Source organism: Ascaphus truei, chromosome 2 (assembly GCF_040206685.1).
Source record: "Ascaphus truei isolate aAscTru1 chromosome 2, aAscTru1.hap1, whole genome shotgun sequence".
Classification (NCBI taxonomy): domain Eukaryota; kingdom Metazoa; phylum Chordata; class Amphibia; order Anura; family Ascaphidae; genus Ascaphus; species Ascaphus truei.
The window spans coordinates 363,999,022-364,026,547 of NC_134484.1; the positions used below are offsets into that span (position 1 = coordinate 363,999,022).

Below are 27,526 nucleotides of genomic sequence, written 5' to 3' on the forward strand. Positions count from 1 at the left end.
ATTCAACTCTGAAGGACCCCTGGTTCAAAGTTTGTAAAAAATAAATAAATAATACAATAGGCTGCATTCGGTCTTATACCCCTATAGTATGTATCCTATGTTATCTGGCTCTCTCTCTTATTTGTGTTAAATTGGTCCTGTTTGGTTTCCTTGCCTGTACCTTTATTTTCTGTCATTTCACATTCCAAATTACCCCTTCTTAATTTGTTATTGCTGTCTCGTTTCCTTTCTACTTCTTTCCTTTATTTAAAATTTGATTTCATCCTCCCTTTTTTTCTTTCATCCTATTTCTGATTTTTCTACTCCCCCCCCTCAGTCATTTTGTTCACTCCCTTTTTTCCTTCCAACTTTTTTTTTTTTTAATTTCCATTCCTTTGCTTTTCATCTTCATTTCTCATTCTGCTTTTTTATTTTATTTTAATTGATTCTCCCTCTTTACGTTTCTATCTCATGTCTCTCTTTCCTTTTTTTTGTGTGTCTCCTTTCATCCTCCCTCTCTCCCTGGTACTTTAAAAACATTGGGAATACAAATAGCTCCTCTGGGAACTGTGGTGCAGATAAACATCTGAACTACAACTCCCAGAAGGCCACGAAAAAAGCACATGATACTCAGCCAGTCACAAAGTGCTAAGTTCTGGAGGAAGCCTCAGAAAATAGGAAAATCAGGCAATGTGGGTGCTCTCGCAGTTAGTCCAGAAGCAGGTAGGAGGAACTCGACCCACCAGTGTATGATGACCAGATATTACCTCTCACGTTACTATCAACATGAGCAACCCTTTATGACCTCACCAGGCTGGAGACCAGCTCGCTTTGTGACGTCACAGAGGACAGCAGCTTGCCTCTCCCCCCCCCCCTCACCTCAAGATGTTATCCGCGTAAATGGTCAGCAGCTGGGAAGCGTCCAGAAAAACCTGCTGCTCGTTTTGACAGAGCTCCGCCACGGCCGAGGCATCGGATGCAGCCATGGCTCTCCTGGACCTTAACCGGCAACCGGCAGGAAATATACCGTACGAGACGCAAATGTGTCTCCCCACGCAGGAAGGAGCGCAATGCGCCGCGCCACCCTCCAAGTGCACAGCGCAGGGCCGGATATGAACAAAGAGCAACACCTCCCATCCGTCATCAGGAAGCAGCAGCAGGCAGCACAGGGGAGGGAGAGACAAGGAGTTCAGAGGGAATAAGCCGCTCTATCTGCACTGTTAGTAAGGAAAAACACAGCCATCGTTGCTATTGTTGTTGTTATCATCGTTTATTTGTAAAGCTCCAACCTATTGGAGCTGGGGGTGCAGAGTTTTATAAGTTACATAAACAGAATGACATACCAAGTAAGGACAAACGAGCTACTATCTCCATACATGTCAATGGCCATGCTTTAGGCATGATCAACCTTAAGCCACAAGCAGCCCATTGTCGTTCCCCATACGTTAAAGTACGTCTAGTTGGTTACTGTCTTATAGTGTGCAAAATCAGCCCACAAAGTAAATAGACTTTATTAAAATGTACTTTTTTTAAAATTTATTTTGTGTAGTAGCCATGACTTACCAGGTGCTAGCAATCAGGCGGTCATACACCATACAATAAGCAAACACCATAAATATACAAGCACACAATAAACACGCCATATTCATATGTACACACAAACGCACGGGTCGAACAGATACAAACTATATATATATATAGATATATATCTATCTATATATATAGATATATATCTATATATATAGATAGATATATATCTATATCCCCATCACACACATTACACATGCACCCTACACCACACATACAGTGAAGGCATTATATATACACATGCACACAACATGTGCATTATATACATACAGATGTAGCACACTTTACGGCACCAACTATAGTGGTTGTGATAACACGTTAGTCCCACTGCAACACACCAGCTTAAGTAATAATTTGTGCTACATTTGTGCATACACCATACGTGCTACATAAATATATGCGCCATCTACATAAACAATACATTCTCTATCGCACTCTCTATATACATATAAAAGTACAAGTGGGTTCACTGTGAGTTATATGCACAAAATGTAGTCTTACCTGAGCATGCAGTGCAGTTGAACAAGGTGGGAGTCCTTCACCATCCCACTTTAGATAAGAAAAAGCATCAAGTTGACAGCACTCAAATTAGATATAGTCACAAGGACATTTGAAAAACTTATTTTAATTTTTTTTCAGAGAAGATAACGTTTCGGGGGTTGCAGGCCATTCATCACTTCACCTGACTATCAACTTATATAAAAGCTTATAGGCTTAGTTTTGCTGTTTCATTCTTGCTGAACAGATTTCATTTTCAACTTGGAATACTAGTGCTGGGGACTTTTCTTCGTTAGTATCTGTTACTGATGACGCTTGACCAACGCATTCTTTCATAACCTCAAAGGCCGCCCCATCTGATACCAAATAATACACTGACACCAATTTGGATAAAAAAAACTGCCACAGCTTTTATTAGCATTTTCCAATCCTTGCCAGCAATTTAATATATAACATATTTAACATAACCATATGCCAGCCACTGACATTACTGCCAAGTGGGCACGTTCAACAATATAAAATGAAGGTTGTAGCAACACATGCCATAAGCTAATGTGTTGTTATACCTTTCCCAGACTTCACTGGGGCCAAACCACCTGTCCATTCCTTAACATATCGTTTCAGCTGGCAAGGAATCCCCGCCACTGCGACAAATCATCCATTATATAAATAAAATACATAATAGAATACAAACTATAAACATATATATTATTATTTTTTATAAAGGGAGGGAAGCCTGTAAACCGGTATTGCAAAAGTTGACATAAAATGGTTAATTTGACAATCTACTCACTAGCCTAACTGTCATTTTAGCTCTGCCCCTTATTTTAATTATTTGACCAATCTAATTCGTACTTAAACTCCATCACTATATCTCTCCAATCCTGGCAATGTAGGAGTCACCTCTGTCATGATATACATTCCCAGGGAGTACATGGGTATCTTCATGAACATCGGATGCCTCATAACCTTCCCAAAGGCGTTTCCATCCAATACCAAAAATACACTGACACCAATTTGGATAAAAAAACGGCCACACCATCATTTCTCAGTTTACACAAAAATAAAAGTAAAACCCTAAGTCTTGCCTCGTTATCTCCTAAATCCTCTAGTCGCTGTACTATATATTCGCCCTATACCTTCGAGTACACCGCCCAAGTTGCTGGCGAGAGCGACCCTATGTCATCATTCACTGAATCCCCTTTGGCCTATGACAAATTGTGAGTTAACCTAAACTTCCCGGGTTCTTATTTAGGTACCAAACCAAGCGGAAACACTACAATTGTCAAATGTATGTCATAAATGGGGCCCACTATCCGTCCTAACACCACCTCCTTTGTCAACTTAGCTTCAACTACTTCTTCATGTTTAAAAAATGATTTTAAGTTTTCGGCCAAATAACATTGCAGTTTTAACTCAAACGGTATAGACTTACAATACCTCTGAAACAAGGTTCCATAAGATATCTGGCCATTTCCGACCCTCCTTGGATACTCCCGGAACAAACCTCTGAAACTCTGCCCACTGGAAACGAGACAACAGCATCAGCTATACAATTCTGAACTCCTTGCACGTGGCGAGCTCTGAACCATATATTCATCTAAACACCAGACCATCAAATTACTTAAAATCTTAACAACAACCAAACAAGTCACTGATAACATCAGTGTGGTGCAGGTAGTGAACAAGTTATCTTTCCAAAAGATTACTCTTCTGTTGCTCAATTCTTTTCCCGAAATCGCTATCGCCACCCGTATTGGAAACAATTCCAAAATAATCAAGTTTCTTGTCAAACCTTCCCACCATAGTGGCAATTTTTTCGCACACTTTTCTCCTGCCAAGAAGGCCCCAAAACCCACCGAACAGGCTGCATCGGTAAACAACTGTATATCCCAATTTTGCATCGCTTCATACTGCCAACAGGATCTCCGGTTATAATTGAACAAAAACGATTGTCATATCTCCAAATTTTCCTTCATTGGTTTTGTTACCCTAACAAAATGATGAGGACTCTTAACTTCTCTCATTGCCATTGCTAATCTTCTGCAGAAAACTCTTCCCATCGGCATTATTCTTTCAGCAAAAGCCAAATGACCCAACAATGATTGTAGCTGTTTTAAGTGTACCTTTTTACAACTCCTCACCTTTGCTACCAACAGCGATAACTTCGATTAATTTTTCTTGTGGCAATCTGAACACCATTTTCTAGGTATCAATTTCTATTCCCAAAATTTTTTTCACAGTCATTGGACCTTCTGTTTTTTTTTTTCCTTTTGCCAAAAGATACCCCAAACTTTTAAGCCACACTCTTGAATGTACCTAACAACTGGGAACATTGATTACTATCTGCTGGTAGATGGTAGATCCCACAAACAAAAATGCATCCAGATAATGTCAAATTGAATGACATCTTCTTGTCTCACTGTAAGAATTCCCAGTTCAGTTATAGTTAAGTTATATTGTAAACACACAGATACCCAACAAGCTCTGAGAAACCCCAAACATTACCACATAATATGTATATGTATATAAGTGTCAAAAGGAGTACTTGTGGACGTGGCTAAATGTATACAACAAAAAACAAAGATGCCCAAAGCTACTTTCAAGGTGACAAAAATACAGTACACAGTGCAATATCTATTTATTCTCTTGAAAAAGGGTCATTTAGTTTAACCCTTAAACTAAATGACCCTTTTTCAAGAGCATATATAGGTATTGCACTGTGTATTTTTGACACATTGGAAGTAGCTTTGGGCATCTTTGTTTGTTTTTTGTTGCATAAGTTATATTGTAATTAGGTTTGAATCCGGTATATAAAGACAAAATGCCAAGCATGCAGTATGATATTGTCTGATTTGCAACAACTCTTTAATACATATTATATACAATATGATATTCTAATGGGGGGTTATTGGTATCTTTTGATAGATTCAGTTACATTGGGATATTATTTTGCGTTAAAATGGGATTGCAGCTGTGCTGAGTTGTGTGGACAAGGGGGGCCCTGTGGGTAACATTTGAGTGACCATAGACAACTGTGGTTGGAGCTGATACAATCCTAAAAGGCTATGGCATCAGGTTGTATTAATAAGGAGTTCTCAGATCTTTCCTGAAGAAATGCTAAATTTTGTTATAAACTTGTATGGAGGGTGGGTAGTTCCTTATCAGTATGACATCAGTTTTAAGTTGTAGGACCTTATCTGGTAATGGTTTGTGGTACAAAGGGATAATATCTGGATAAATATCTAGCAGTGTGTAACTAGTTGGAGGACAGAGGGATTATACCAGAAGGATGTGAGAGGGATTACAGCGAGATGGAGTAAAGAATGGTTAAAACCAGGTTAAAGAAGGAATCGGGTTGAACATCATGATATCAAGATGAGAAATAGAAGTATTTTTCACAGGAACAGAATACTGTAATATGCAACCATCTTTGAAGATATCCTAACTTATTTTATGTCTCTGCCATTTTGTGCTATTTTTGTATGTGAGTATTTATCTTCAAAATAAACGTTTCTTTTCATGTGCTAAATCCAGAATGCGGAGTATTGTTATGCTTGGGTAATAGATCGAAAGAGACTGAAGGACATTTTACACTCACTACCCTTTTCCAAGTATGTAGTAAACATTTCAAAATAATAACACCAAATTGAACATCTCATGGCAAGCACGTTTCAACATACTGTAGGTTGTTTGTTTTACAAATTATTCTAACAGATGGTAACAAAAAGGAGGAACAGGTAACAAACGAAACGCTAACTCAATATCTGTCTTCACTAGGAGAGCCCTTTTACCTGTGTTCCTCACCAATTTCAAAGACTTATCAAAAGAGGTATAAGATACTTTATAATCCTCTTTATATCGATGTCCTAATTCACCGAATCCCCTTTGGGGTATGACAAATAGTTAATTAACCTAAACTTTCCTGGCACTTATTTAGGTGCCAAACGAAGCGGAGACACTCTACAATTTTCAAACAGTATGTCATTAAAGGGGCCAGCCATCATCACCTCCTTTGTCAACTTAGCTTCAATTACTTCATTTTTTTAAACCGATTTTAAATTTTCAGCCAAATATTGTTGTTTTAACTCAAAAGTGTCCAAAAACCCTCTGAAAAACCTTCCTCAATATTTTTTGCTTCCTGGGTTACCTGTCTAACCAAATATGGGAGCTATGCTGCACACCAAAAAAATATAAGAAATACATACAGTTACCGGTGCTCCTGGTTCAGGGAACACCTGTCCGTAATCCAGAGTGTAAGTAGAGGAAGATAACTCGGAGCACTGTGGATTTTCAAACTAATTTATTCAGCCAACTATATTGCCGTTTCGGCTGTCACAGCGGCCTTTTTCAAGTGTGACTGGCATGCTAGTCACACTTGAAAAAGGCCACTGTGCCGGCCGAAACGTCGATATATTTGACTGAATAAATTAGTTTGAAAATCTGCAGTGCCCTGAGTTATCTTCCTCTACGTACCTGTCTAGCCACCGTCCCATCTCTTGAACGCTCACCGGCGTCCTCTCACTTTTAATCCCTAGGGCCTGTTCTAAAACTTACCATTCTTCCTTTTTTAAAGCACTGCAGTGTTGAATGAGCTCCTTCGCAATATGAACATTTGTGCCTAAACTTGCATGAGCTATACCACTTACAGTGGCTTTTGTTAAACAACCGGCATACTCTTGGTCTTCGTCCTGTGTTCCCGCTTGCCTCGAGACGCTGGCCACAACTGGAAAGGGCAAAGGCCTATTAGGTGTCATTAATGTCAAACATAAATCAATTTCCGTCACATCCCAATTAACATTCTTCCTTATCGCCTTGTTTTGACAAAACTGTTCGTCGTATCTCCACTAAACCATAACGCCATACACCTTATATGCACCCCATATTATGTCCATATAACAAAACATAGCAGAACAAGGTTGGGATGTCTTCTCACCAATAACACTAGCTAATATTGCAAAATCCTGAAGCCAATTTCCAAATGTTATAGCCAACTGTCTCATTTTAGCAAAATCTGATCTTAATTTGCCTTTTCTATCTGCTTTTTCTAAAGCGTCATCATCTACTGGCAACAATGTCAATAAATCGATAAAATCCTCCTTCCATATCTTCTCCTTGATCTCTAAAGGTAAGTGCATACCTAACATACCAACATTACACATATAAGTCCAGGACCAGGTCAAAAAGACCATGCTGAGGCGCGCTGAGCCGTGCTGAGGGGAAACATTATCCCTATCCGCACGGCTTTAGTTGGCGCTTCCGGAGGCGTGTGGAATTGCAGCCGATAGGGAAATGTAAGTTTTCCCGCTGAGGGAAGCGGAGGGCCGGTCACGTGACTGTCAAAAGCCAATGGCAGTCCGTGACGTAGGCGCCGTGACGTGGCGCGCTAGCCCTGCCTCCCACCCGGCACACAAGCGCGCACGCTGACGCTCATGCAGGGACAGAAAAAAACTCCTGCTTGAGCAGGAGAGCATGAGCGTCAGCGCTGCTGAGCGCTGTCAATGCTACCATGTCCGAGGCCTGAGGCTCCCTGCATGACACGAAGATTCACCTGACGTAACCTGCGAAATTACTGACTGTGCGGGCACGCCTGTATTTAATTTACCAATAAGTGCTTTTAATACTCCCACAAGCTCCCCGAACTCACTATCCCTGTGCTGCTCTGCACCCAGGACCTCAGGACTTCACTTGTCCTACTCTGCGGGCCCCTCCATGCTCTAGCTAAATCATACCCACTATCTGCTATCCCTGTTCTGTTGCAGCTGGGCCTTGGCTCCTCTGTCACTGCTGCTCTCTTCCTCAGCTCTAACACTTCTCTGTCTTCTTTCCTCTGTTCCATGCTGCATTACCAGATCACCGTAGTGATCCTGTGCATCCAGTCAGACTTTTTCTTTCTGCAGACCCTGTCTTTTCAGCGCGTCTCGCCGCCTTGGTGCTTCTCACTCTGCTTCGCGCAGGCTCTTTTTCTGCTCTCCCTGGTGGGCCGAGACAGGCCTGCCACCTGCTCAGCAGCTCGCCCACTCCGACCCTTATTTTAATTTGACTGATCGGATTCGTACTCAAACTCCATCTCTATATCTCTCCAATCCTGGCAAGGTAGGCATCACCTCTGCCATGATACCCATTCCCAAGAGGTACATGGGTATCTCTTCCTAGTCACACCTGCACCTAGAGCCTTTGTTCTAGTGTATTTTAAAATGTTTTCCTCTTTTTACAAATAGCAAGTTTTCTATATACATATTAGTACTTACTGAAGCTGTTTCTACTATATATCTTGAAGAAAAGACCAGAATTCTGGTCGGCACCAGACAAAATGAATGCAAAATATAGAGGATGTTTATTGACCCATAACACACAGAAGCCTGATGTTTCGGTCCAAGGAACCTTCTTCATGACCAGCCCGAGCCCGCCTGCCCCCAAGGCAAGCCCCGGTGTCTGATTAATTGTTAATCATAAAGGCACTGGAGGGCAAGCTCTACAGTAAGCACTTGAGACGTATGTAATGGATAATTTCAAACGTACATTTTATTGATATCTGCTCAAATAAATAAGCACAGAAAATACACACAAACATAACACACACATAACACACATAAAAATAGTGCTAGGCGGGTGTAAGCTGAGGGTTAATCAAATGACTAATGGGATTCTAGTTCCTGGTTTTTTTTTTTTAAAGCATGTTCTTGTATAGCGCTGCTAGTTTTACGTAGCACTTTACAGAGACATTTTTTCAGACACAGGTCCCTCCCCGTGGAGCTTACAATCTATGTTTTTGGTGCCTGAGGAACAGGGAGATAAGGTGACTTGCCCAAGGTCACAAGGAGCCGACACTGTGAATTGAACCAGGTTCCCCTGCTTCAACCTCAGTGCCAGTCATTGTCTTTACTCACTGAGCAACTCCTTCTCCCTGTTAACCATAATAATAGTCTGCTGCAAGTTTAACAAGTATTTTCTCATAGTACAGAACTGATTTATTTAAAAAAACACATGTAGCATATTGCTTGAACTGCAGCTTTAATGGGCAAATCTTGAAGAGGCTCAAACTTTGCTGATGCCAATTGATCTAATACTAAATTTAAATCCCATGAGGGCATTACTGCTTGAAGTAAGAAAATATATCAATTGAAAATTCCATATTACCAACAAGGCGTCCCATACTACTGCCTTTGGATCCTGCCATCATACGACATAAACAGGAACTTTCTTTTGTTTACTGTGGAGGACATAAAGTCGATTGTCGGAGGACCCCATTTCTGTACGATTACAACATTAATCTCAAAATAAAAAATGTAAACGACGCTCCCAACTAGCGTTATAAAAGCAGTGCACTAAAATATCAATCAATAGTGTAAATAATATTTAATTAAGTGCAAAACAAGTGATTTGTAGTGAAAAGATAATTTATTTAAATATTATTAGATTTCATGTTAACACGTGTTAAAAGTGAATAATAGTGAAAATGCAACTCTGAACCCTATTAAGAGCTGTTCCAGATATTCTTCCAAGTATGAAAATCTTCCGAATTTGGGAAGTACAATATAGTGCACTATATTGTGTTTTTATCTATTCCAGTGACTAAATCTGTGTCCCCAAATTCTGAAGTTCTTCAACATTCATTTCCCCTGGTATGTATTTTCTGATAGACGTGAAACCTCTTCTGCCCAATCCAGGATTCTCGAGACATCCTTGAGGGCTATTTGACTTCGTGTTTCTCATTGTCGATTGGCGTAAGCCAGTACTGAGACATTGTCAGACAAGATTTCAAATGGTGACCCTTTTAATACATCTTTTAGTTTCAGAATTGCGCAATATACTGCACGTATCTTTAGAACATTGATCGATAATTTTTGCTTGACCATTGACCTTGACCTGGAGGAAGATTGATGGATTTTGTCCACAATAGAAGATCAAACTTTGCGGCTGGCAACAATGGCATTTTGTATACCTGATTGGAACTCATATGCCCTCTGACCCTCAGAAACTATCTTTGAAGTTTTATCAAATGAAAGGTGGCATGGCACTATATTGGTTAATTTCAGCTACGGGGACCCCTGCATCCTGAGGTAGTTACCTCTGTAGGGGGTGCCGGTATCTGTGCAGGCAGCAGTTCTGCCGGGGCATGATGTCCAGCGGGCCAATAGGAAGCTGTGATGTCATCCCTTGCGGCTTCCTATTGGCCTGTGTGACCGAAACATTTAAACCTGCAGATCGATACCGGCACCCCCTAGGAGGTAAGTATCTACTTGTTTTGGGGGAATCTCGGTGAGCTAGTCATCTAGGTGTGATGTGGCAGCAACTCTGTCAAGTCTTAGGGATGCTGCCACTACTGCAATGACCTACGTAAAGGTACTGGGTGCTGGGACTAGTCCGAAGGGCAGAGCCGTGAACTGGAAATGTAATTTATCTAGACAAAAGCGTGGACATATTGTATTGGGATGTGGAGCTATGCATCCTTTGAATTGATGCTTAAAAAATTATATTCTTTAAAGTATCTGCAGCCCATTTTTTCAGCCATAATGCCCTCCTTGACACCACTGAATATGCTTATGATCTTGCAATCAATCAAAATATGTCTATAGAAGCATCCCACAGAAAATCAATGGAATCCTTAAGATTTGAGAAGTATTGTACCAACCTACATGTTCCTGCTTCAAGTCTCTCCCCCAAGTTGGAGACCCAGATTCTTACTGTCCTTGACATGAGTGCTAATACTGTCGCTTTATATCTTCCAATGAATATCTTGCTCTGAAAACCAATCTTGGTCTTGAACCTCCAGGATGCTTTATTTGTCCACATCGATGGATGTCTGAGACCTGGATATTTTTAAATTACCTTGTGACTCCATCTTCTCAAATGATTGCAGGAGTTAAGTCTTCAGCCAATCAATAAAACTATTCAGATGAGAAGCACATTCTTCACAATACATGAATTACATAGCTTTTTAGTGTGAGACGCAGGTAACATCACATCACTTGCTGCACAATACTTTTATTTAGAAATGGCTTTCTTAGGTTTTGGGGCTTGAACTTCTTGTTGAGACTGCTTAGCCTTCTGGTCCCGTGAAGCAGCAGGTACAGCAGACCTACTGCTTATGCAGAATCAAAGTTATATCTCCTACTGACAAAAAAGAACCCTGCTAGTAAGGAGAGACTGGCTTGAATACATGTAATATGAGAAAGTTTGCACACCAATAATCAAAATATGAAAGATATTAATACCTGTGCTCTCCAACTCGATTAGGGGAGGCCAACTGCAATCCAAGTACAGGATACAAACGAAAGGAGGCTCCACAGATTTCATAAATGCAAATATTTATTAAAGCCAAAGGAAGTGTCCAGTGTTCTCGGCTGCCACAGCAGCCTTTGTCAAGGAGTGGCATGTAAGGTAGCCCCTGCCTTCTCTTGTCACTTCGAGTGAGGGTAGCATGCCATCTGCCAGATTTGTACCCAAATTACATCACTCGTGCTCACTTTAGGTTTGGCTAGCATCTTCCAGAAACATGCATTAAAGCCGGGAGAGACGCTGTGTAAGTCTACAGCCACGCACCCTACGGAGCTTACCTCTTGTATCCTCTCTGTCTCACTCAGATGCCAAATATCGAACCAATTATCAATTTTCAGAGTAGGAGACGAGTTGGGTGCATGCTCGCATGACGGCTTGAGAGCGGCCTGTGTTCCCGGGGAAATAAGGAAGGGGGTATAAGAGCAACCCTTTATCAGGTGGCCCAAAACGTAAAAAAAATAACCTGCTCTGCGGCATACCCTGTCCCCCAGCTATGGTATGGCAAGAATAACTGAAAAGGGGACGCCTCCTTTATACCGGTGTCATAAAATCCTTGTCCTACCCCAGTTGGAAGGAGATGTTATCACAGCAGTTTGTGGCTGCCATAGAGGACGAAGAAGAAATCAGAATAACTAAAATAAGAAACTGGGCCTGTTATATCAAGATAAAACGGGCTGCTATGAAGGCCATTAAACTGAATAAATGAAAGAGAGATATAATAGGGTGAGCAGACATCCTGGTCTTTAATCTAATGTGTAGTTGCAATGGTGAGGCAGTGAATCTGCTTTGAAGGAAACATGTGACCGGACTGCTGTATGCTAGTACAAAAAGAATTTTATTGGCACATAAAAAAGCATCAAGGGAAAGTCCTCTTACACGTTTTGTACAGGTGTCTGCACTTTATCAAAGACTCTTTGATAAAGTGCATACACCTGCATGAAACGTGTAAGAGGACTTTCCCTTGATGCTTTTTTATGTGCCAATAAAATTCTTTTTGTACTAGCATACAGCAGTCCGGTCACATTTTTCCTTCAAAGCAGATGCACTGCCTCAGCATTGCAATTCCATATTGATCCTTTCGGCAGGAGCACGCTGACAGTCCACGAGGACCCACAGAATGCAGTGAGTAAAAACCTTTAGAAACAATACTCCCCATATTATGGATGTTTACCACAATGCTGTGAATTGCAGAGTTAACTTTTTATGTCATAGGGATTGGGCTAGTTAACCTGCATGCAACATGGGACTTATTCATGTTTTTCATGTTTATATTCAATGGGTTTCTATGAATTCAGTGATTATCACTGACAACGTGGGACGCTTCCTCCAACTTCAATTACACTGTCTGGGACTAATATATATATATATATATATATATATATATATATATATATATATATACACACATACAATGTATATAGAGAGAGAGAGAGATTTTATAGATCTTTTATAAATCTTTTATAAATCTTTACCGGTATTGATTATTAAAGGGATGCTCATAACCCCAATTCCAGTAATTAGAAAGAAACATGTAAAATAATTTGTTAAAAACAGAGTCTTAAAAATGTTGTAACCAGTTTAGAATACTTCCAGTAATCATAGGATTCATTGTGGGATACCATCCGATAATGTTTATAGCAAGTCTTAAAGAAGAGCTAAGCGAGAACATTTGCCTTTTCCAGAGGATTTAACTATGATGTGCTCATGGTGCCTGTAACACTTCTCTGCGATAGTCAGGATGAAACTCCAAGGTCCACGGTCCTTATTTATTATGCTGTGAAGCTGCTTCCTGGAGCCAAATAAACTTCTAGTCCCATTTATTTCAGTGGCAGTGATAATGGGGAAATAGCTTTACAGCATATTGAGTAAAACCCTACCTTATGTAGTGGTCTGTAAATGATGGGAGGGTGTTTTTCCAGGGCACCATTTATTAGCTAATTTAAAATAACATAGGGAAGATTACAGTACTTGTTAAACAACAGCAAAGTCAAGAATAGAGTACACTTGAAGAAAAGACTTCTGAGGTCCTGAAATATCTGTGCATAATAATTTTTTCTTGGAAGCATTCACATTATTCCCTTAAAAAATATCACAACTTATTACAAAGCTGCATTTCTCTAGGATAAATAAGGCTTCTTGAATTGTGAACTACAATTTTGAACGTGGCAATCTTGTTATTGTTTGATATAATATAAAAGTAGATAAATTGCATCTATATTTTGATGAGCAATTCTCTTCACTTATAAGATAAACTAATTCACATTATTTTAAATGTTGTAATATTAGTTAAATGTGTTTAATATATATCTATATATTTTTGCAATTGGTCATTGTGTTTTTTTTTATTAGGCATATGATTAGCACTCATCATGATCTCTCACTCCAAAAAGCTGCTGCAATCTGTCCAACTTCATCACTTGATCCTTAAAAATGTTGAAAGTTTTCGAATGAACAAAAGAGGCCTAAGTATTGTTGCACCTCACAAGTCGTGCCGGCGGGTTGTGGTCACTGGCATTGGCATAGTATCACCTCTTGGTGTTGGCACCCAGTTGGTATGGGATCGTCTCATACAAGGAGACAGTGGCATCATCGCTCTGGAAGGAGAAGGATATAGAAATATCCCTTGCAGAGTAGCTGCCCGTGTGCCACGAGGACATGCTGAGGGACAGTTCAGTGAAGAAAGCTATGTTTCAAGATCAGAGATGAAAGCAATGTCATCTGCCACAGTCATGGCCCTGGGAGCTGCAGAACAAGCCATTGTTGACTCATGCTGGAAACCAGAGTCTGAAGATGAACAGGTGTCCACAGGTGTAGCAATAGGCATGGGGATGGTTCCTCTTGATGATATTACTGAGACTGCCATACTGTTAAAAACAAAGGGATACAACAAAGTCAGCCCTTTCTTTGTTCCCAGGATCCTAGTAAATATGGCAGCAGGTCACATCAGTATCAAGTACAAGCTCAAAGGGCCAAATCATGCTGTGTCAACAGCTTGCACCACTGGAGCCCATGCAATTGGAGACTCGTTTAGGTTTATTGCTCATGGGGACGCTGATGTCATGGTAGCCGGGGGCACAGAGGCCTGCATTAGCCCCCTATCACTTGCTGGGTTTGCGAGAGCCAGGGCACTTAGTACTAGTTACAATTCAAGTCCGCAGCTGGCTTGCCGTCCTTTCCATCCTGAACGAGAAGGCTTTGTAATGGGAGAGGGAGCAGCAGTGCTTGTGCTAGAGGAATATGAACATGCTGTGGACAGAAATGCCAAGATCTATGCAGAAGTTTTGGGCTATGGATTGTCGGGTGACGCTTGCCATATAACAGCTCCAAGTTCTGATGGGGATGGTGCTTTCAGGTAAATGCAAGAACTTTGATCTCAATGCAGGGGGAAATCCGTTTACGTGAGGGCCAGGTGATTTGACTTACTGTTGTGAGGAGGAGAGAGCAGGTATTCTCATTCACTTGGAGATGAGTCATTTGCACTCAAAGGGAGGAGGAGTCCATATCATTCACAAGTAGGGGAGAATGTATCTCAATTACTGACCTTTACTCCCCTACCACATCCCTTGGTAGGTCTACTTAGGGATGTCTACTTAGCCCTTCCTGATACCATACATTATGTTTCTGCTTCTTCGCTGAAAGTATTTCCTTCATCCAAAAGCACGTCAGTGGATGTTTCAGACATGAATGTATATCTTTATTTGTGTAGTGCCTCACAGCAGTAATACAACAAGATAATATGCGACCTAATGGGGATAAGCGCGTCAAACACAAAAAAGTGAACATTACGAAAAGGAGTGCCTGCCCTGACAAACTTACAATCTAAGTGGTATGTAGTTAGAATTTACAGAGATAGTAAGAGGGTGTTAAAGCAACTGTGTATGCAATGGGCAAGCACTTTGGAGCTACTGAACTGCTTTGTTAACGAGGTGTGAATTTCGAGACTGGCATTGACGGCGGAGAGAAGAGCTACTTGGCGGTTTTCGTAGAGCATGGCATTCCAGGAGTTTGGGGTAGTAAGCGAGAGGTTTTAGTCAGGAAAAGGTTTTTCGCAGAAGACATCCTTGAGCAGAACGCAAGAGGTGTGCAGGATTATAGTGAGAAATTATGGCTGAGATAAGGATTGGCAGTGTATGGGCCTAAAAGAGGGAAGGATAAATGAAGGAATAATTGGAAATTCAGGAGAGGGATTTCAGAAGACAGATGTAGAAGAGTAAAGAGATTCTAGCAACAGCGCTTGGGATAGATTATAGGGGAGAAGGGTTAGAGGCAAGAAGGTTACAGTAGTCCAGTTGGGAGAAAATTAGGGCATGTGTAAGCAGTGCTTCCCAACCTTTTTTAGACTGAGCCCCCTTAGAATGAAATAAAATTCCTTTGACCCCCATCACATAAATATGAAACAAATCTACATCGCAATTACAGTCACATCTCTCAATATCCGGGCAAAATTGTGCACCTGATCAAAGAAACAAATAACTTATTAAACAATGACATTTACATTTTTGTGCATTCAATATGGTGCAACTTTTTTTCCTACGTGTTCTCTTATTTTGCAGCTGGGAGACTTTGGGGGATACCTAACCCCCCAAAAGGCAGGTACAAAAGCCAACATATCTACTATTGCTCTCTCAAATGGGGTTACGTATCAAAGTCTCTTGCATGCATGCACACACATGCATGCAAACCCACTTGTATACACATGCAGACATGCACACACACATTTATATATACATACATAAATAGCAAACGGGGAAAGCCGTGCACACCAAAAAAAAAAGATACAAAAAGGTTAAGGCAAAGTTGTCATTTAATGACTAAAATAGTCACAGAGATCCAACGTTTTGGTGCTAACCACCTTCATCAGGGATACAGTGACAAATGATTCAGAACTTTTAAATAGTCTCCCACAGCATCCACACCTACAAAAAAACAACCACCCACATACCTCCAGCTGCTCCAAGCGCCCGTCGATATTCATCAAAGTGTCTGCCATGAGTAGTGGGAGTGGTCTCCTGGACGGCGTCATGACGTCACGAGTCACCGTCTCATAACAAAGAAACTGAGGACGTTTTGTTATGTCCCAGACAGCGTCTGGGGGGCGGAGCAACGACCTGGAAACAATCCACCAATCGCGGCGCCAGGATGCATCCTCTGCTGATGTCAGCGTCAGTGTACCAGCATAACTGAAGCAGCGGCAGGCAATGGGCTGGCAGAAGGGGAAGAGGCTTCACCCAGTGCAGAATAAGACCCCAGTCACAGCGCACAATCCTGTGAATAAAAAAGAGAGATAATAACATAGAGATAAAAGCTAAACGGCTCCTCAACCACAGCCCAAAGGGAGTACGGGAAGCAAACATACAAAATAAAAAAAAATAAAAAAAAAATAGATCTATAGCTTGGTATGAAAAAATGAGCTGGATAACAGCAGGATAGTTTAATATACACTATGAGCAATAATAGTGCTCATAGAAATAGTACTAATAACACGGGGAGTTGCCATACCAATGATGCAATACAGAACATCATATGAACAATATACTGACCAAGTATCAAAAAATGAGGGAATTTAAGATTGGGAAAATGATAACTGAAAAAATGGTGATAAGAAAGTAATCAGAAATGGGGAAAAGACGGACAAAACAACAAACAACAAAAACATGAATAAAAGGAAGGGGGATAATTGGGATCCTGAACCTAAGCAAAAATTATTTTTTATAAAAAGCAGGTTAATTCATAATCATCATTTAACCCGGTAGGTTTTAGGCTTTTCAATGAGAAGATACAGAATGCCTCCCTTTGTAGGAGTAATTTGTCGATGTCACCTCCAATACCCATATGCGATAGATGTTCAATCCCCATAAATCTCATGGCAGAAACATTGTGTCGATGGTCTTTACAATGCTTGTGGTTATCTTCTCCCTTCTTTATATTACTTCTGTGCTCGATAAATCTGGTTTTGAGGGACCGTGTGGTTTTCCCCACATAAAAGAGCCCACAAGGCCATTTCAGATAGTAAATCATGTGCGATGTTTTGCACGTGATTCTCTGATTTATCCTTAGCGTTTTGCCATTGATAGAAGGTAGGGTAAAGACTGATCACAGGAAGCAAAATAGGGCTGGAGGCTTGAATCCAAAACAAAAAATAATTTATTAATTGCGCATATCAGCAACAGGTAAAAAGTCCTCTGATGCGTTTCACACCCAAAGGGTGCTTTATCAAAGAGTGAAGATTCTCACTTCTCCTAGTCCTACTATATTGCCATTGATAGGATGATAGAATGTGTCCCGTACAATAATAGAGTTGCATACTGAGCACCCTTTGCACTTATAACATCCTGTTTTTTGTAACTCAAAAAATGCTCTATGGCATATTTTTGTTGATCATCCGTTTTAACGAACGAGTCTCCCAGGTATCTGCCTTCTGCCTAGACTAGAATATGGTTATTTTTGCATCGTGCACCTATAAGAGGATCTGCTTGCAGGATTGGCCAATGTTTCAGTATGGAGAATTTGATCCCTTAAGATAACAGGTTGAACTCAAAAGGAAAATTGAAACGTTGCACAGTGTTACGGTCTTCCCTTTTCCCAGTATATACTTCAGCTCGTTGACACATTCTGTGAGTAGAGTTTCATCATAGCCCCATCTACTAAACCGGTCTTTCATTACTTGTATAGCCACTTTTGAGTCTACGGGATCTTTTACGATGCGTATAGCTCTTAAAAATTGGAAAAATGGAAGATTCTTAACGAGATTAGGGGGTGATGACTTTTAGCGTGAAGGACCGTGTTTTTGTCAGTGGATTTACAAAAAATATTAGTAACCCACCCATTTTCATTCTTACTTATGGAAATGTCCAAAAAAGTAATGTTCATATTGCTCCATGACGATGTAAAGCGAATGGGGATGGGTGTGGTGTTAAGATGGTCTATAAACTCAGCCAGCATAGCCGCACAACACTTTCCATATCAGAAATACATCATCAATATAGCGCCATCATACACGAACACACCCATAGTAAACACTGTTGTAGACATACTTTGTTTAATGGCAAAAAGCTAAGGATAAATCAGAGAATCATGGGCCATCGACAAATTACTCCCACAAAGAGAGGCATTCTGGATCTTCTCATTGAAAGCCACAAACCTACCGGGTTAAATGATGATTTTGAATTAACCTGCTTTTTATAAAATCATTTTTTGCTTAGGTTCAGGATCCCAATTACCCCCTTTCCTTTTATTCATGTTTTTGTTGTTTTGTTTTTTGTCCGTCTTTTCCCCATTTCTTTTTTGTATCAATCTTTTTTATTGGCATTGACATTTACATGAATGAGTACATAGTTTTCAATAACATAAAATTGCTTAAGTACGACTTTATTGAGTGCATGCTAGCCAACATTGTTTTTTTAATAGTAGGGGTTAAGGGAGTGGAGGAGGGGGAGGGGTGGGGGGGAATGGGAGTGGAGGAGGGTAGACAGACAGAGGGGGGATGGAGGGTTGGAGAGAGGGAAAGGGAGGGAGACGGGGGGGGGGGAAGTCCCCCTTGGCTCGTCTCTTTTCCCCATTTCTGATTACTTTTTTATCACCATTTTTTTTCAGTTATCGTTTTCTCAATCTTAAATTCCCTAATTTTTTGATACTTGGTCGGTATATTGTTCATTTGATGTTCTGTATTGCATCATTGGTATGGCAATTCCCTGTGTTATTAGTACTATTTCTATGAGCACTATTATTGCTCATAGTGTATATTAAACAATCCTGCTGTTATCCAGCTAATTTTTTCATACCAAGCTATAGATCTATTTTTTATTTATTATTTTGTTTTTTGTATGTTGGCTTCCCCTACTCCCTTTGGGCAGTGGTTGAGTGAGGAGCTGTTTAGCCGTTTAGCTTTTATCTCTGTTATTATCTCTTTTTTTTATTCACAGGATTGTGCGCTGTGACTGGGGTCTTATTCTGCACTGGGTGAAGCATCCTCCCTTCTGCCAGCCCATTGCCTGCCGCTGCTTCAGTTATGCTGGTACACTGACGTCAGCAGAGGAGGCATCCTGGGGCCGTGATTGGTGGATTGTGTCAAGGTCATTGCTCCGTCCCCTAGACCCTGTCTGGGACATAGCAAAACTTCCTCATTCAGTTTCTTTGTTATGAGACGGCGACTCGTGACGTCATGACGCCGTCCAGGAGATCAATCCCACAATTCATGGTGGACACTTTGATGCATAGCGATGGGCGGTTGGAGCAGCTGGAGGGAGGGAGGGTGGCTGTTTGTTTTTTTGTGGGTGTGGATGCTGTGTGACACTATTTAAGGGTTCTGTATTATTTGTCACTGGAGCCCTGATGAAGGTGGTTAGCACCGAAACATTGGTCTATGTGACTATTTTAGTCATTAAATGACTTCTTTGCATTAACTTTTTTGCATCTTTTTTTTTTTGGTGTGCACGGCTTCCCCCATTTGCTATTTATGCCAGTACCATGACTAGGATTCCTGCTTGTAGCACCCTTGCTTTCATCGATTTTTATTCATGTCTCCTTGTATTAAGGTCATCCCAAATTGCATGTTCTTGATTCCTACACACGCACGCGCACACGCACACGCACACACACACACTAGACAAAAATAAATAAAAATACACAAGGATACCACTTATATATTATTTAAATACAGTAATGATGTTCCTTCTCTGCTTCTGTTTTACTGTCTATCTTTGAAATAGTTGCATCCAGTCTATTTCGTCTCTCTTCACTTTGTGTGTGTGTTTCTACCCCTTTGTTTTTGTGTGTCTCTCTGCCCCCTTGTGTCTCCCTTTCTCTGCCCCCTTGTGTGTCTCTCTCTCTGCCACGTGTGTGTCTCTCTGCTCCCTTGTGTGTGTTTGTATGTCTCTTTCTCTCTCTGCCCCCTCGTATGTCTCTCTCCGCCCCATAGTGTGTGTATGTGTGTGCCTCTCTCTACCCCCTTGTGTGTGCCTCTTTGCCCCTGTGTGTGTGTGTCTCTCTCTCTGTCCCCTTTTATCTGTCTGTCTTAAATGAAGATTTACCAGTTATTGTTTTTCCCCTTTAATATTGTAGGTAGGTGATGTACCATATCAAAACCAGGAAACAAAAGATTCCCATAAGATGCACTCGTAGAGTTTTCTCCTGTTTAAAAAAGATCCTTTAAAACATTCTTACTAAAACTGATAAGCAATATAGATATAGGTGATGTTCTATAGATTTGTAGCCCATGATGCATATTACTAAAGGGCTCTCTGGGTTTTCCGTAATGAAGTCCGTGTTCCAGTGCTTAGTCTAGCATGTCAACCATTGCATTTGCGTTCAATCTGTTTCTATGGGAACAAGGTCTTTACTCCTCTCCTTTAGATCTGTCGTATCCGTTTTTTTATTGACCGTTCTGCATTATGTTTCAATATATTCTTGCTGGTAGCCCAAGCAAAATGCAGTTAATCAAAAAAAGCACCCTGCCATCTTACGCCAGACCTGGTCAGGGAATACTTCTATTTAATTGGAACAAAATGAGTAAGGAGCTGAAGCCTTTAAAATAAAGGAAATTAAAATGTCTTTTTTTATTTGTCAGACATTAAAAAGAGACCACGTTGAAGCACCCAGTTGCACATGCCCTTCAAGGCAGCCCCTGGCCTGTTTCATATCACTTTACCAGTGACTTCCCTCCCATTTCTGCTCTTTCTCATGCGATACAAAAACCTGCGCGAAGCTTATGCACTTGTAGGCTCATTCCTCTTTTTCGCCAATTACAGAAACTGCTTATATGATTCTGTGTCCGACTATTCACTATTCAGCCACTCTTTGATGTCAAAGAAAATGCTGTTATACAAAGTAGTGTCTACATGTAAATTATTTATTACCACATTTTGTTTTAACCCATGTATAAACATTATAAGAGAGCGTTGTGTTGAATCCAACCTGAAAAGTACGGCTTTACTATAAGAATGCTTCACTAGTAGGAAGAAGAGATTCTGAACTCTGTTGGTTCCAGGCTTCTAATTTTCAACACATCTTATAAGCTCCAGTGTAGGTTATTGCCATTTAGCATGACAAGAACAGTACTACTTACTGTCAAAGTAGCCATGCACAGACACTTTAAAGCGGTAAAATGTGAAATCTTCTGTTTTTTCTTAATAAATCAGTTCAGTAGTATTAGATAAGTGACTGTTTTTTTTTAATTTTTTATTCAACTCTTAATGCTATTTTTAACGAGTTTTAATATATTGAGCATCTTTTGATTTCTATAGCAGGTTTTAGCCACCTCCCCAGGAGTGTAAGATCCTTGTAACCCTTTCTTGTTTGTGATCATTTGTTGCCAATATTCCCAGCAGTTTGAGCTGGAAACTGTAACAATAGTCAGTTACCGTAGTAATATCCAGATACATTGTAGCTGCTGAGTTACACTGACTGAAGGATTGATTGAAACTGAAAAGTGGCCATTACGCTGGGCACACAATCAGGATTTTTACAGATTTATAACAGGAGCACCAAACAATTGCAGTATAGGTCAGAATGCAGAATTATACATTGTCACATGCTTTACATATAAAAATAATAAGGGGAAAAAAAGGGACGGGGGAGGGGCTGTGTGTGTGTAATGTTGCTGCTTTAAAGCCAGAAATATGCGGTAGACCACTATCTTTTTTTTTTTTTTTGACATAGCATTAGTAATCTTCTTGGGATCAGAAACATGGATTCAAAATTGTCTCAAATAGCTCACAGCAGAGCCGGATACACTTTGTTACAAATTCAGCTAATTTAAATATGGATTCTTAGGTTTATATATGTCTGAATGCACATCATTTCACCTTTCTTTTAATTTTGATTAGGTGCATGAATGCAGCCATTAGGGATGCCAAAATACAACCCGAGGACGTATCCTACATCAATGCCCATGCCACCTCTACACCTCTTGGGGATGCAGCTGAAAACAGAGCCATCAAGAGACTTTTTAGAGAACATTCATACTCTCTTGCGGTGTCTGGAACTAAGGGAGCCACTGGGCATCTTCTTGGGGCAGCGGGATCCATTGAAGCAGCATTCACAGTGCTCTCGTGTTATCATGGAACATTGCCACCTACTCTGAACCTGGATAGGACCGAGTCTGAGTTTGATCTCAATTATGTTCCTCTTAAATCACAGAAGTGGAAATCTGTTAAGAGACGAGTAGCTCTAACTAATTCATTTGGTTTTGGTGGCACCAATGCCACACTTTGTTTTGCAAATCTATATAAAAAAAAATGAAATTATTATTTTGAATAAAAAATGAATTATTAGTACCTAGGAATTATAAAACAGAATAATGTGATTACTAAGTATTAATGCACATCCCCTCTTTCCCTAGTGCCTAAATGCATTAGCTTATGATAACCAGGGCTGGAAAAATCCATGTCCAAGAGGAGGGGGGTGAGGGGGAGGGGGAAGAAGCGTGTGGAACTGAAGGATTGTGACTGCTACAGATTCACCCCTCTACTGATTGAAGGCGTACCCCATACTGCCTTGTTTTGCGCCATGCAAGGCATTATGGGGTGCGACTTCTGGAGAGACAAGTCGGAAGAGCGATCATGTGATCGCAAGTGCCAGAGGGGCCATGGCCTGGCTTGATTTTTCGGTAAAGGTCTTGCAGTTTTAATGCGCCCCCAGAAAACACCTCCATCGATATTAGAAACATCATGTGTGTGAAGTAATATAATAAACTGGATGGATATAGCACAATGTATAAAAAGGAAGCAATATGAGAATCAGTGCATTCAATGTTAAGTTATTTTTACAGCACTACATTTCCTGGGAAAACAGCTTACTAAAGTTACTTTAAAAGAAATGAAGAACTAAACGGAGATCAAAATTAACCAGAGGTCGGGAACATAAGAGATTTGATGTCATCTCCGTTGTAAACATATCTTCCAGATGGTGCAAGAATGAGATACTGCAACAATATTTGATGAATTATTTTGGGATCTTAGGGGAATGAAAATGACAGGCAGCATGTGAACAGCAGAGAGGCAGGTGGTCTGCTAAATATTCTAGGAAATTTGTTTCTAGCTTGCTAATGTTGGACAGGAACAAAATAGCGAGAAACCTGATGGTGTAAAAACATTGGATTAAAAAAGAAAAACCTACTAAACAAGTGTTGGCAGTGTATGCTTTATAAATCATTTTGTCACTGAGACATGCCCATAGTTGTACAGTGAATTTCTCGGGATAAGATAAAGGGAATATACAGTATGTAGGTGTGGGTATGCTTCTTTATGTCAATTCAAATTCATCTTTTTTGTTTGGTTTCTTACCTAAAAATCATATTGCGTTCTCTCTTTGCTCATTTTTAATTTTTAATTGATACATTTTGATGGCAGTTGTCACAGGTCCGTAATACTCTAGGACAGGGGTGGCCAACCTGACTGGGGGTTGGAGCCAGAATTTACTAGTACCATTGTTAAAGGGCCACAATAAGAAAAAAAATCAAATGAATAACTGGATACAGTGACAGAGGATGAACTGACCGTGCCCGTGTAGAGTGCCACCAGGTTATGCGTTGTCAGTGTGTAGTGCCGCCTGGCTACATACTCTGTGTCAGTGTATAGTGCGGAGTATAAATTGATGGCACTATACACTGACAAAGGACATAACCTGACGGACCTATACACTGACACTGGGTATAACCTGACCGAGTACAAGTGGGGGGGAGGGGTGTGCGTGAGAGGCTGTGACACGGAGAAGGGCGAAGTGGATGTGACATGAACGGGGAAGAGGGTGTGACACATGGGGAGGGGGAAAGAGGTAACATGGGGAAGTTTTGATGGGGGCATTTGGGGACAAGAGGGGCAGTTGTGTGATTGTCCCTACCTTGGTCTCCAGTCTCCACAGCTAGCACCACATGGAGCTCTCATCTGGCAGGGTGTATATTCACTGCACCCTGTGCTGCTTAGGAGCCCACCAGGTGTCACTAGTCCATAGGAGCTCAGGAGTGAAGCTGGTTGGATGGCGCTCTGGCTTCTCTTCCATGTGTCTATGGTCTCTCTGCACTGTCTGCAGTCAGAGCCCCAGGGTTTTTTTTTAAGTGAAACTTCTTTGCTGGCGCGCCTACAGGGTTTTCATGGAAAAAAAATGCATTGCCTTGTAACGAAAAACCGTGACAAAAGTGACGTCACACTGCTAATGAATGCGCGCTCGTCGCGTGCATACGTCCATCGTGCATGCGCAGAAAAGGAGCTTGCAGGCCCCACCATGCATGCGCACTACTTCCCTTGTCCACAAAGTACATTGACGCTCCCCTCTGCGCATGTGCACCACGGGCCGCGTGCCAGAGGGGGAGGAGAGGAACCGGGAACACCGGGCAGGGAGAGAGCTAGAGAGCTGTGTCCCCCGAGATACTGGTGCTGACACACACAGTCACACACACACACACACATGCAGAGTCGCAGACACACATACACATACATGCAGAGTCGCACACGCAGAATTCACAGTTACTATAAATATATTAGGTCCGTGCACGTGCGTTCTACGTCATATTTCTTTGTGTTTTGTCACTGAAATCGTGTTTTGATTTGTAATTAAAAACATCACCATCAGAAATACAATTTGTGTGACAAAAGACAAAGACGTTTCACTTAAAATGCACATGCTTGGCACACACACCCTTCCCCCCCCCCCTTAAGAGGCCACATATGAAGCAACTGATGGGCCACACACGGCCCTTGGACCACAGGTTGGCCACCCCTGCTCTATAGTGTTATGACACGTTGGTAATAATTGGCTTTATTGTAATATGGTGTAGATAACGAACATGCATTTTAATTGGTGACTTAAAAACAGCTTTTCTTTTTCCCTTCACATTGCTATCTTAACTGTAATAATGCTGAAAGAACCTAAAATGCATTGCTAACCATCATAAATGGGCAAAGAACTTTTGAACATGCTTTTTGACCACAGGACCCAAAGTTGGATAGAGCTCCATATTACAATGGCTACTTGTGGAAAGTAGACATTTTTTGTACTAGGATCATTTTGTAGCCATTTCAACCGTTGTCTTTACAATAAAAATTAAGACAACTTAAACCCATATCGAGCATGATTACTTTTAATTGCTTTTAATTTACACACTATGCACACCATTACCACTGAGGAACCATTTTGGATGAGGGTATCAAGGGCCCACTGGGGGAAACAGATTCTTCAGGGCCACTAAAGAGACACATAAACAGATAGACATTCTCAGCCATAGAAGATTTAGCCAGTTTCCCGAGACGACTCAATTTTGTGTGTCCCCCAGTCATCTGGTAGACTTTGGCCAGTCTGGACTTTTAAGGCTCATTAAATGCTAGGCCCGCTAGGGAATTTCCTATAGGGACAGTCTGAGCCTGTTATGGGACAAGGTAAGGCCACTGTCTTCCCTGGGCTGGAGAAGAGTTCATCTGAATGGTGCTAAAGACTTGTGGAGGACAATTACTATAGGAAACGCTGAAACGGAGGTGTACTAAACGTGGGCTAGGTCTCTCCTTCTTTACTCTTTCTATTTCTCTATATAAATACCATATTATTGTTTGATAACACAAACTGAATAAAATCAATGCAAAGTACACTGATACATTTACAGAAATTCTAAATGGTAAAACTATTGCCTTTTTCACATAGAAGTTTTTGATGTTGAAATATCCATTAATCTTTACAGTGCCCTCATGATTTTTCTGCAACGGCATTAGCCCTGGCACACCAGAGGTTCTTGTGATGTAACAAGTACATCATAAACACTTGCTCGTTTTACAGGGATGAACGCGCTGAATGCTCCAACATCTGTGGCTGGCTTGAGATTGTTCCTGCAGCGATCCCATGGTCCTGAAGTGCCAGAAACACAGTGGCACTCTGGTGCCTGCACCTTGTCTGCACTGTAAAGGTTAATAGGGGAAGACCACTCAGGACCAAAAGGAAATATTGGTAGTGATATATTAATATATTACATAGTTCATACGTGTTCTTTTTCATAGCTACATACTTAAGCCAAATTGTAGGGCCAAAAAGGGTTCAGATGGTTAAGAATTTTACTAAATAGAGCTGCGTGCTCATTTGCATTGCATTTCCCAGAATCCCTGGCTGCAGTGGAAGGAATGTATGCTAAGAGATAATGGGGAAATACAGGGTTGCAGATCTGTTAATGTGCTCACGAGTGGAAGTTTTACTTATAATCTATAAAGTAGCATTGCCACTTCTCCTTGGCCTCTATTCTGCAAATCAGGATCTGATGCTACCGATCGGAAACCCCCAATTGAAGCCCCAATGGGGTTTTCTGTGTCATACTAACGGATGGACAGTATTACAGGTAACAGAATCAGGGCCACGCCTCTGATACCTTTCCCTATTCAAGTGAACATCCTGCTCAATTTCCCAACTGCTGTCAAAACACATATTCAGATATTCTGGGTATAGACATGCAAGTAAACACAGTGAGATATGTAATTTTTAAGCTACCAGTTTCCAAGAATTTCTTTAAAAAATTGCAATCTATTGTATCACACACTTTAAAATACTTATCTGTGTAACATGGAAATCGCTTACTGGAAAAAGCCAGCAGATGGCACTGAAGTCTTAGCAATGTTTCCAATAGGAACATTTAGATTGCAATGTTTTCTGTTTTCTCCAAGTCAATACAGGATACCCCACATTAACGTACGCAATGGGTCCAGAGCATGTATGTAAAACGAAAATGTACTTAAAGTGAAGCACTACCTTTTTTCAACTTATCGATGCATGTACTGTACTGCAATCGTCCTATACTGTACGTACATAACTAATGTAAATAACGCATTTGTAACAGGCTCTATAGTCTCCCCGCTTGCGCACAGCTTCGGTACAGGTAGGGAGCTGGCATTGCTGTTCAGGACGTGCTGACAGGCGCACGCGTGAGCTGCCGTTTGCCTATTGGGCGATATGTCCTTACTCGTGGGTGAACTAAAAGTGAGTGTCCTTAAGCCGGGGTATGCCTGTAATGCTTAATATTGCCTTTTTAAAGTATTTCTATTAGGTATGCAATAAAACAAACAAATAATAAATACGTTGGACTCATCTGACAAAAATGTAAAAATCGATAATGACTGTAAAAAGATTACAAATTAAACATTATGTAAAAAAAAAAAAAATTATGACTTTTGTATTTCGAATAAAGTTGAGCTCTGCAATTAAGTGATTGAAC

The 27,526-nt window shown here is 40.8% G+C and overlaps 2 protein-coding genes across 7 annotated transcripts in view; one reads left to right on the forward strand and one right to left on the reverse strand.

Moving 5' to 3' along the window:
• Positions 1–1,084, reverse strand: part of NGLY1 (N-glycanase 1) — a 38,654-nt gene extending 37,570 nt beyond the window's left edge. Inside the window, exon 1 of the mRNA XM_075586970.1 lies at positions 859–1,084. Coding sequence (XP_075443085.1) covers positions 859–965 — 107 coding nt within the window. The 5' untranslated portion in view covers positions 966–1,084. The remainder of the gene's footprint in view (positions 1–858) is intronic.
• OXSM (3-oxoacyl-ACP synthase, mitochondrial) lies at positions 650–22,619 on the forward strand. 6 transcript variants are annotated; one of them, XM_075586973.1, is made up of 5 exons: positions 712–1,202; positions 5,845–5,896; positions 7,118–7,192; positions 13,696–14,698; positions 22,170–22,619. In XM_075586973.1, exons 4-5 carry the CDS (start codon positions 13,716–13,718, stop codon positions 22,582–22,584), a joined length of 1,398 nt encoding a protein of 465 aa, XP_075443088.1. In that variant the 5' UTR covers positions 712–1,202; positions 5,845–5,896; positions 7,118–7,192; positions 13,696–13,715; the 3' UTR covers positions 22,585–22,619. The 6 variants fall into 6 exon arrangements, with proteins under 6 accessions (XP_075443089.1, XP_075443088.1, XP_075443086.1 ...); XM_075586974.1 differs by lacking the exons at positions 712–1,202; positions 5,845–5,896 and adding an exon at positions 650–702; XM_075586971.1 differs by lacking the exon at positions 5,845–5,896.
• Positions 22,620–27,526: the final 4,907 nt, after the last annotated feature.

Coding starts and splice junctions, on each gene's coding strand:
- OXSM (XM_075586974.1), top strand. CDS start 13,716: ATGATCTCTCACTCCAAAAAGCTGCTGCAATCTGTCCAACTTCATCAC. Junction 14,699..22,169: donor GATGGGGATGGTGCTTTCAG/GTAAATGCAAGA, acceptor AATTTTGATTAG/GTGCATGAATGCAGCCATTA.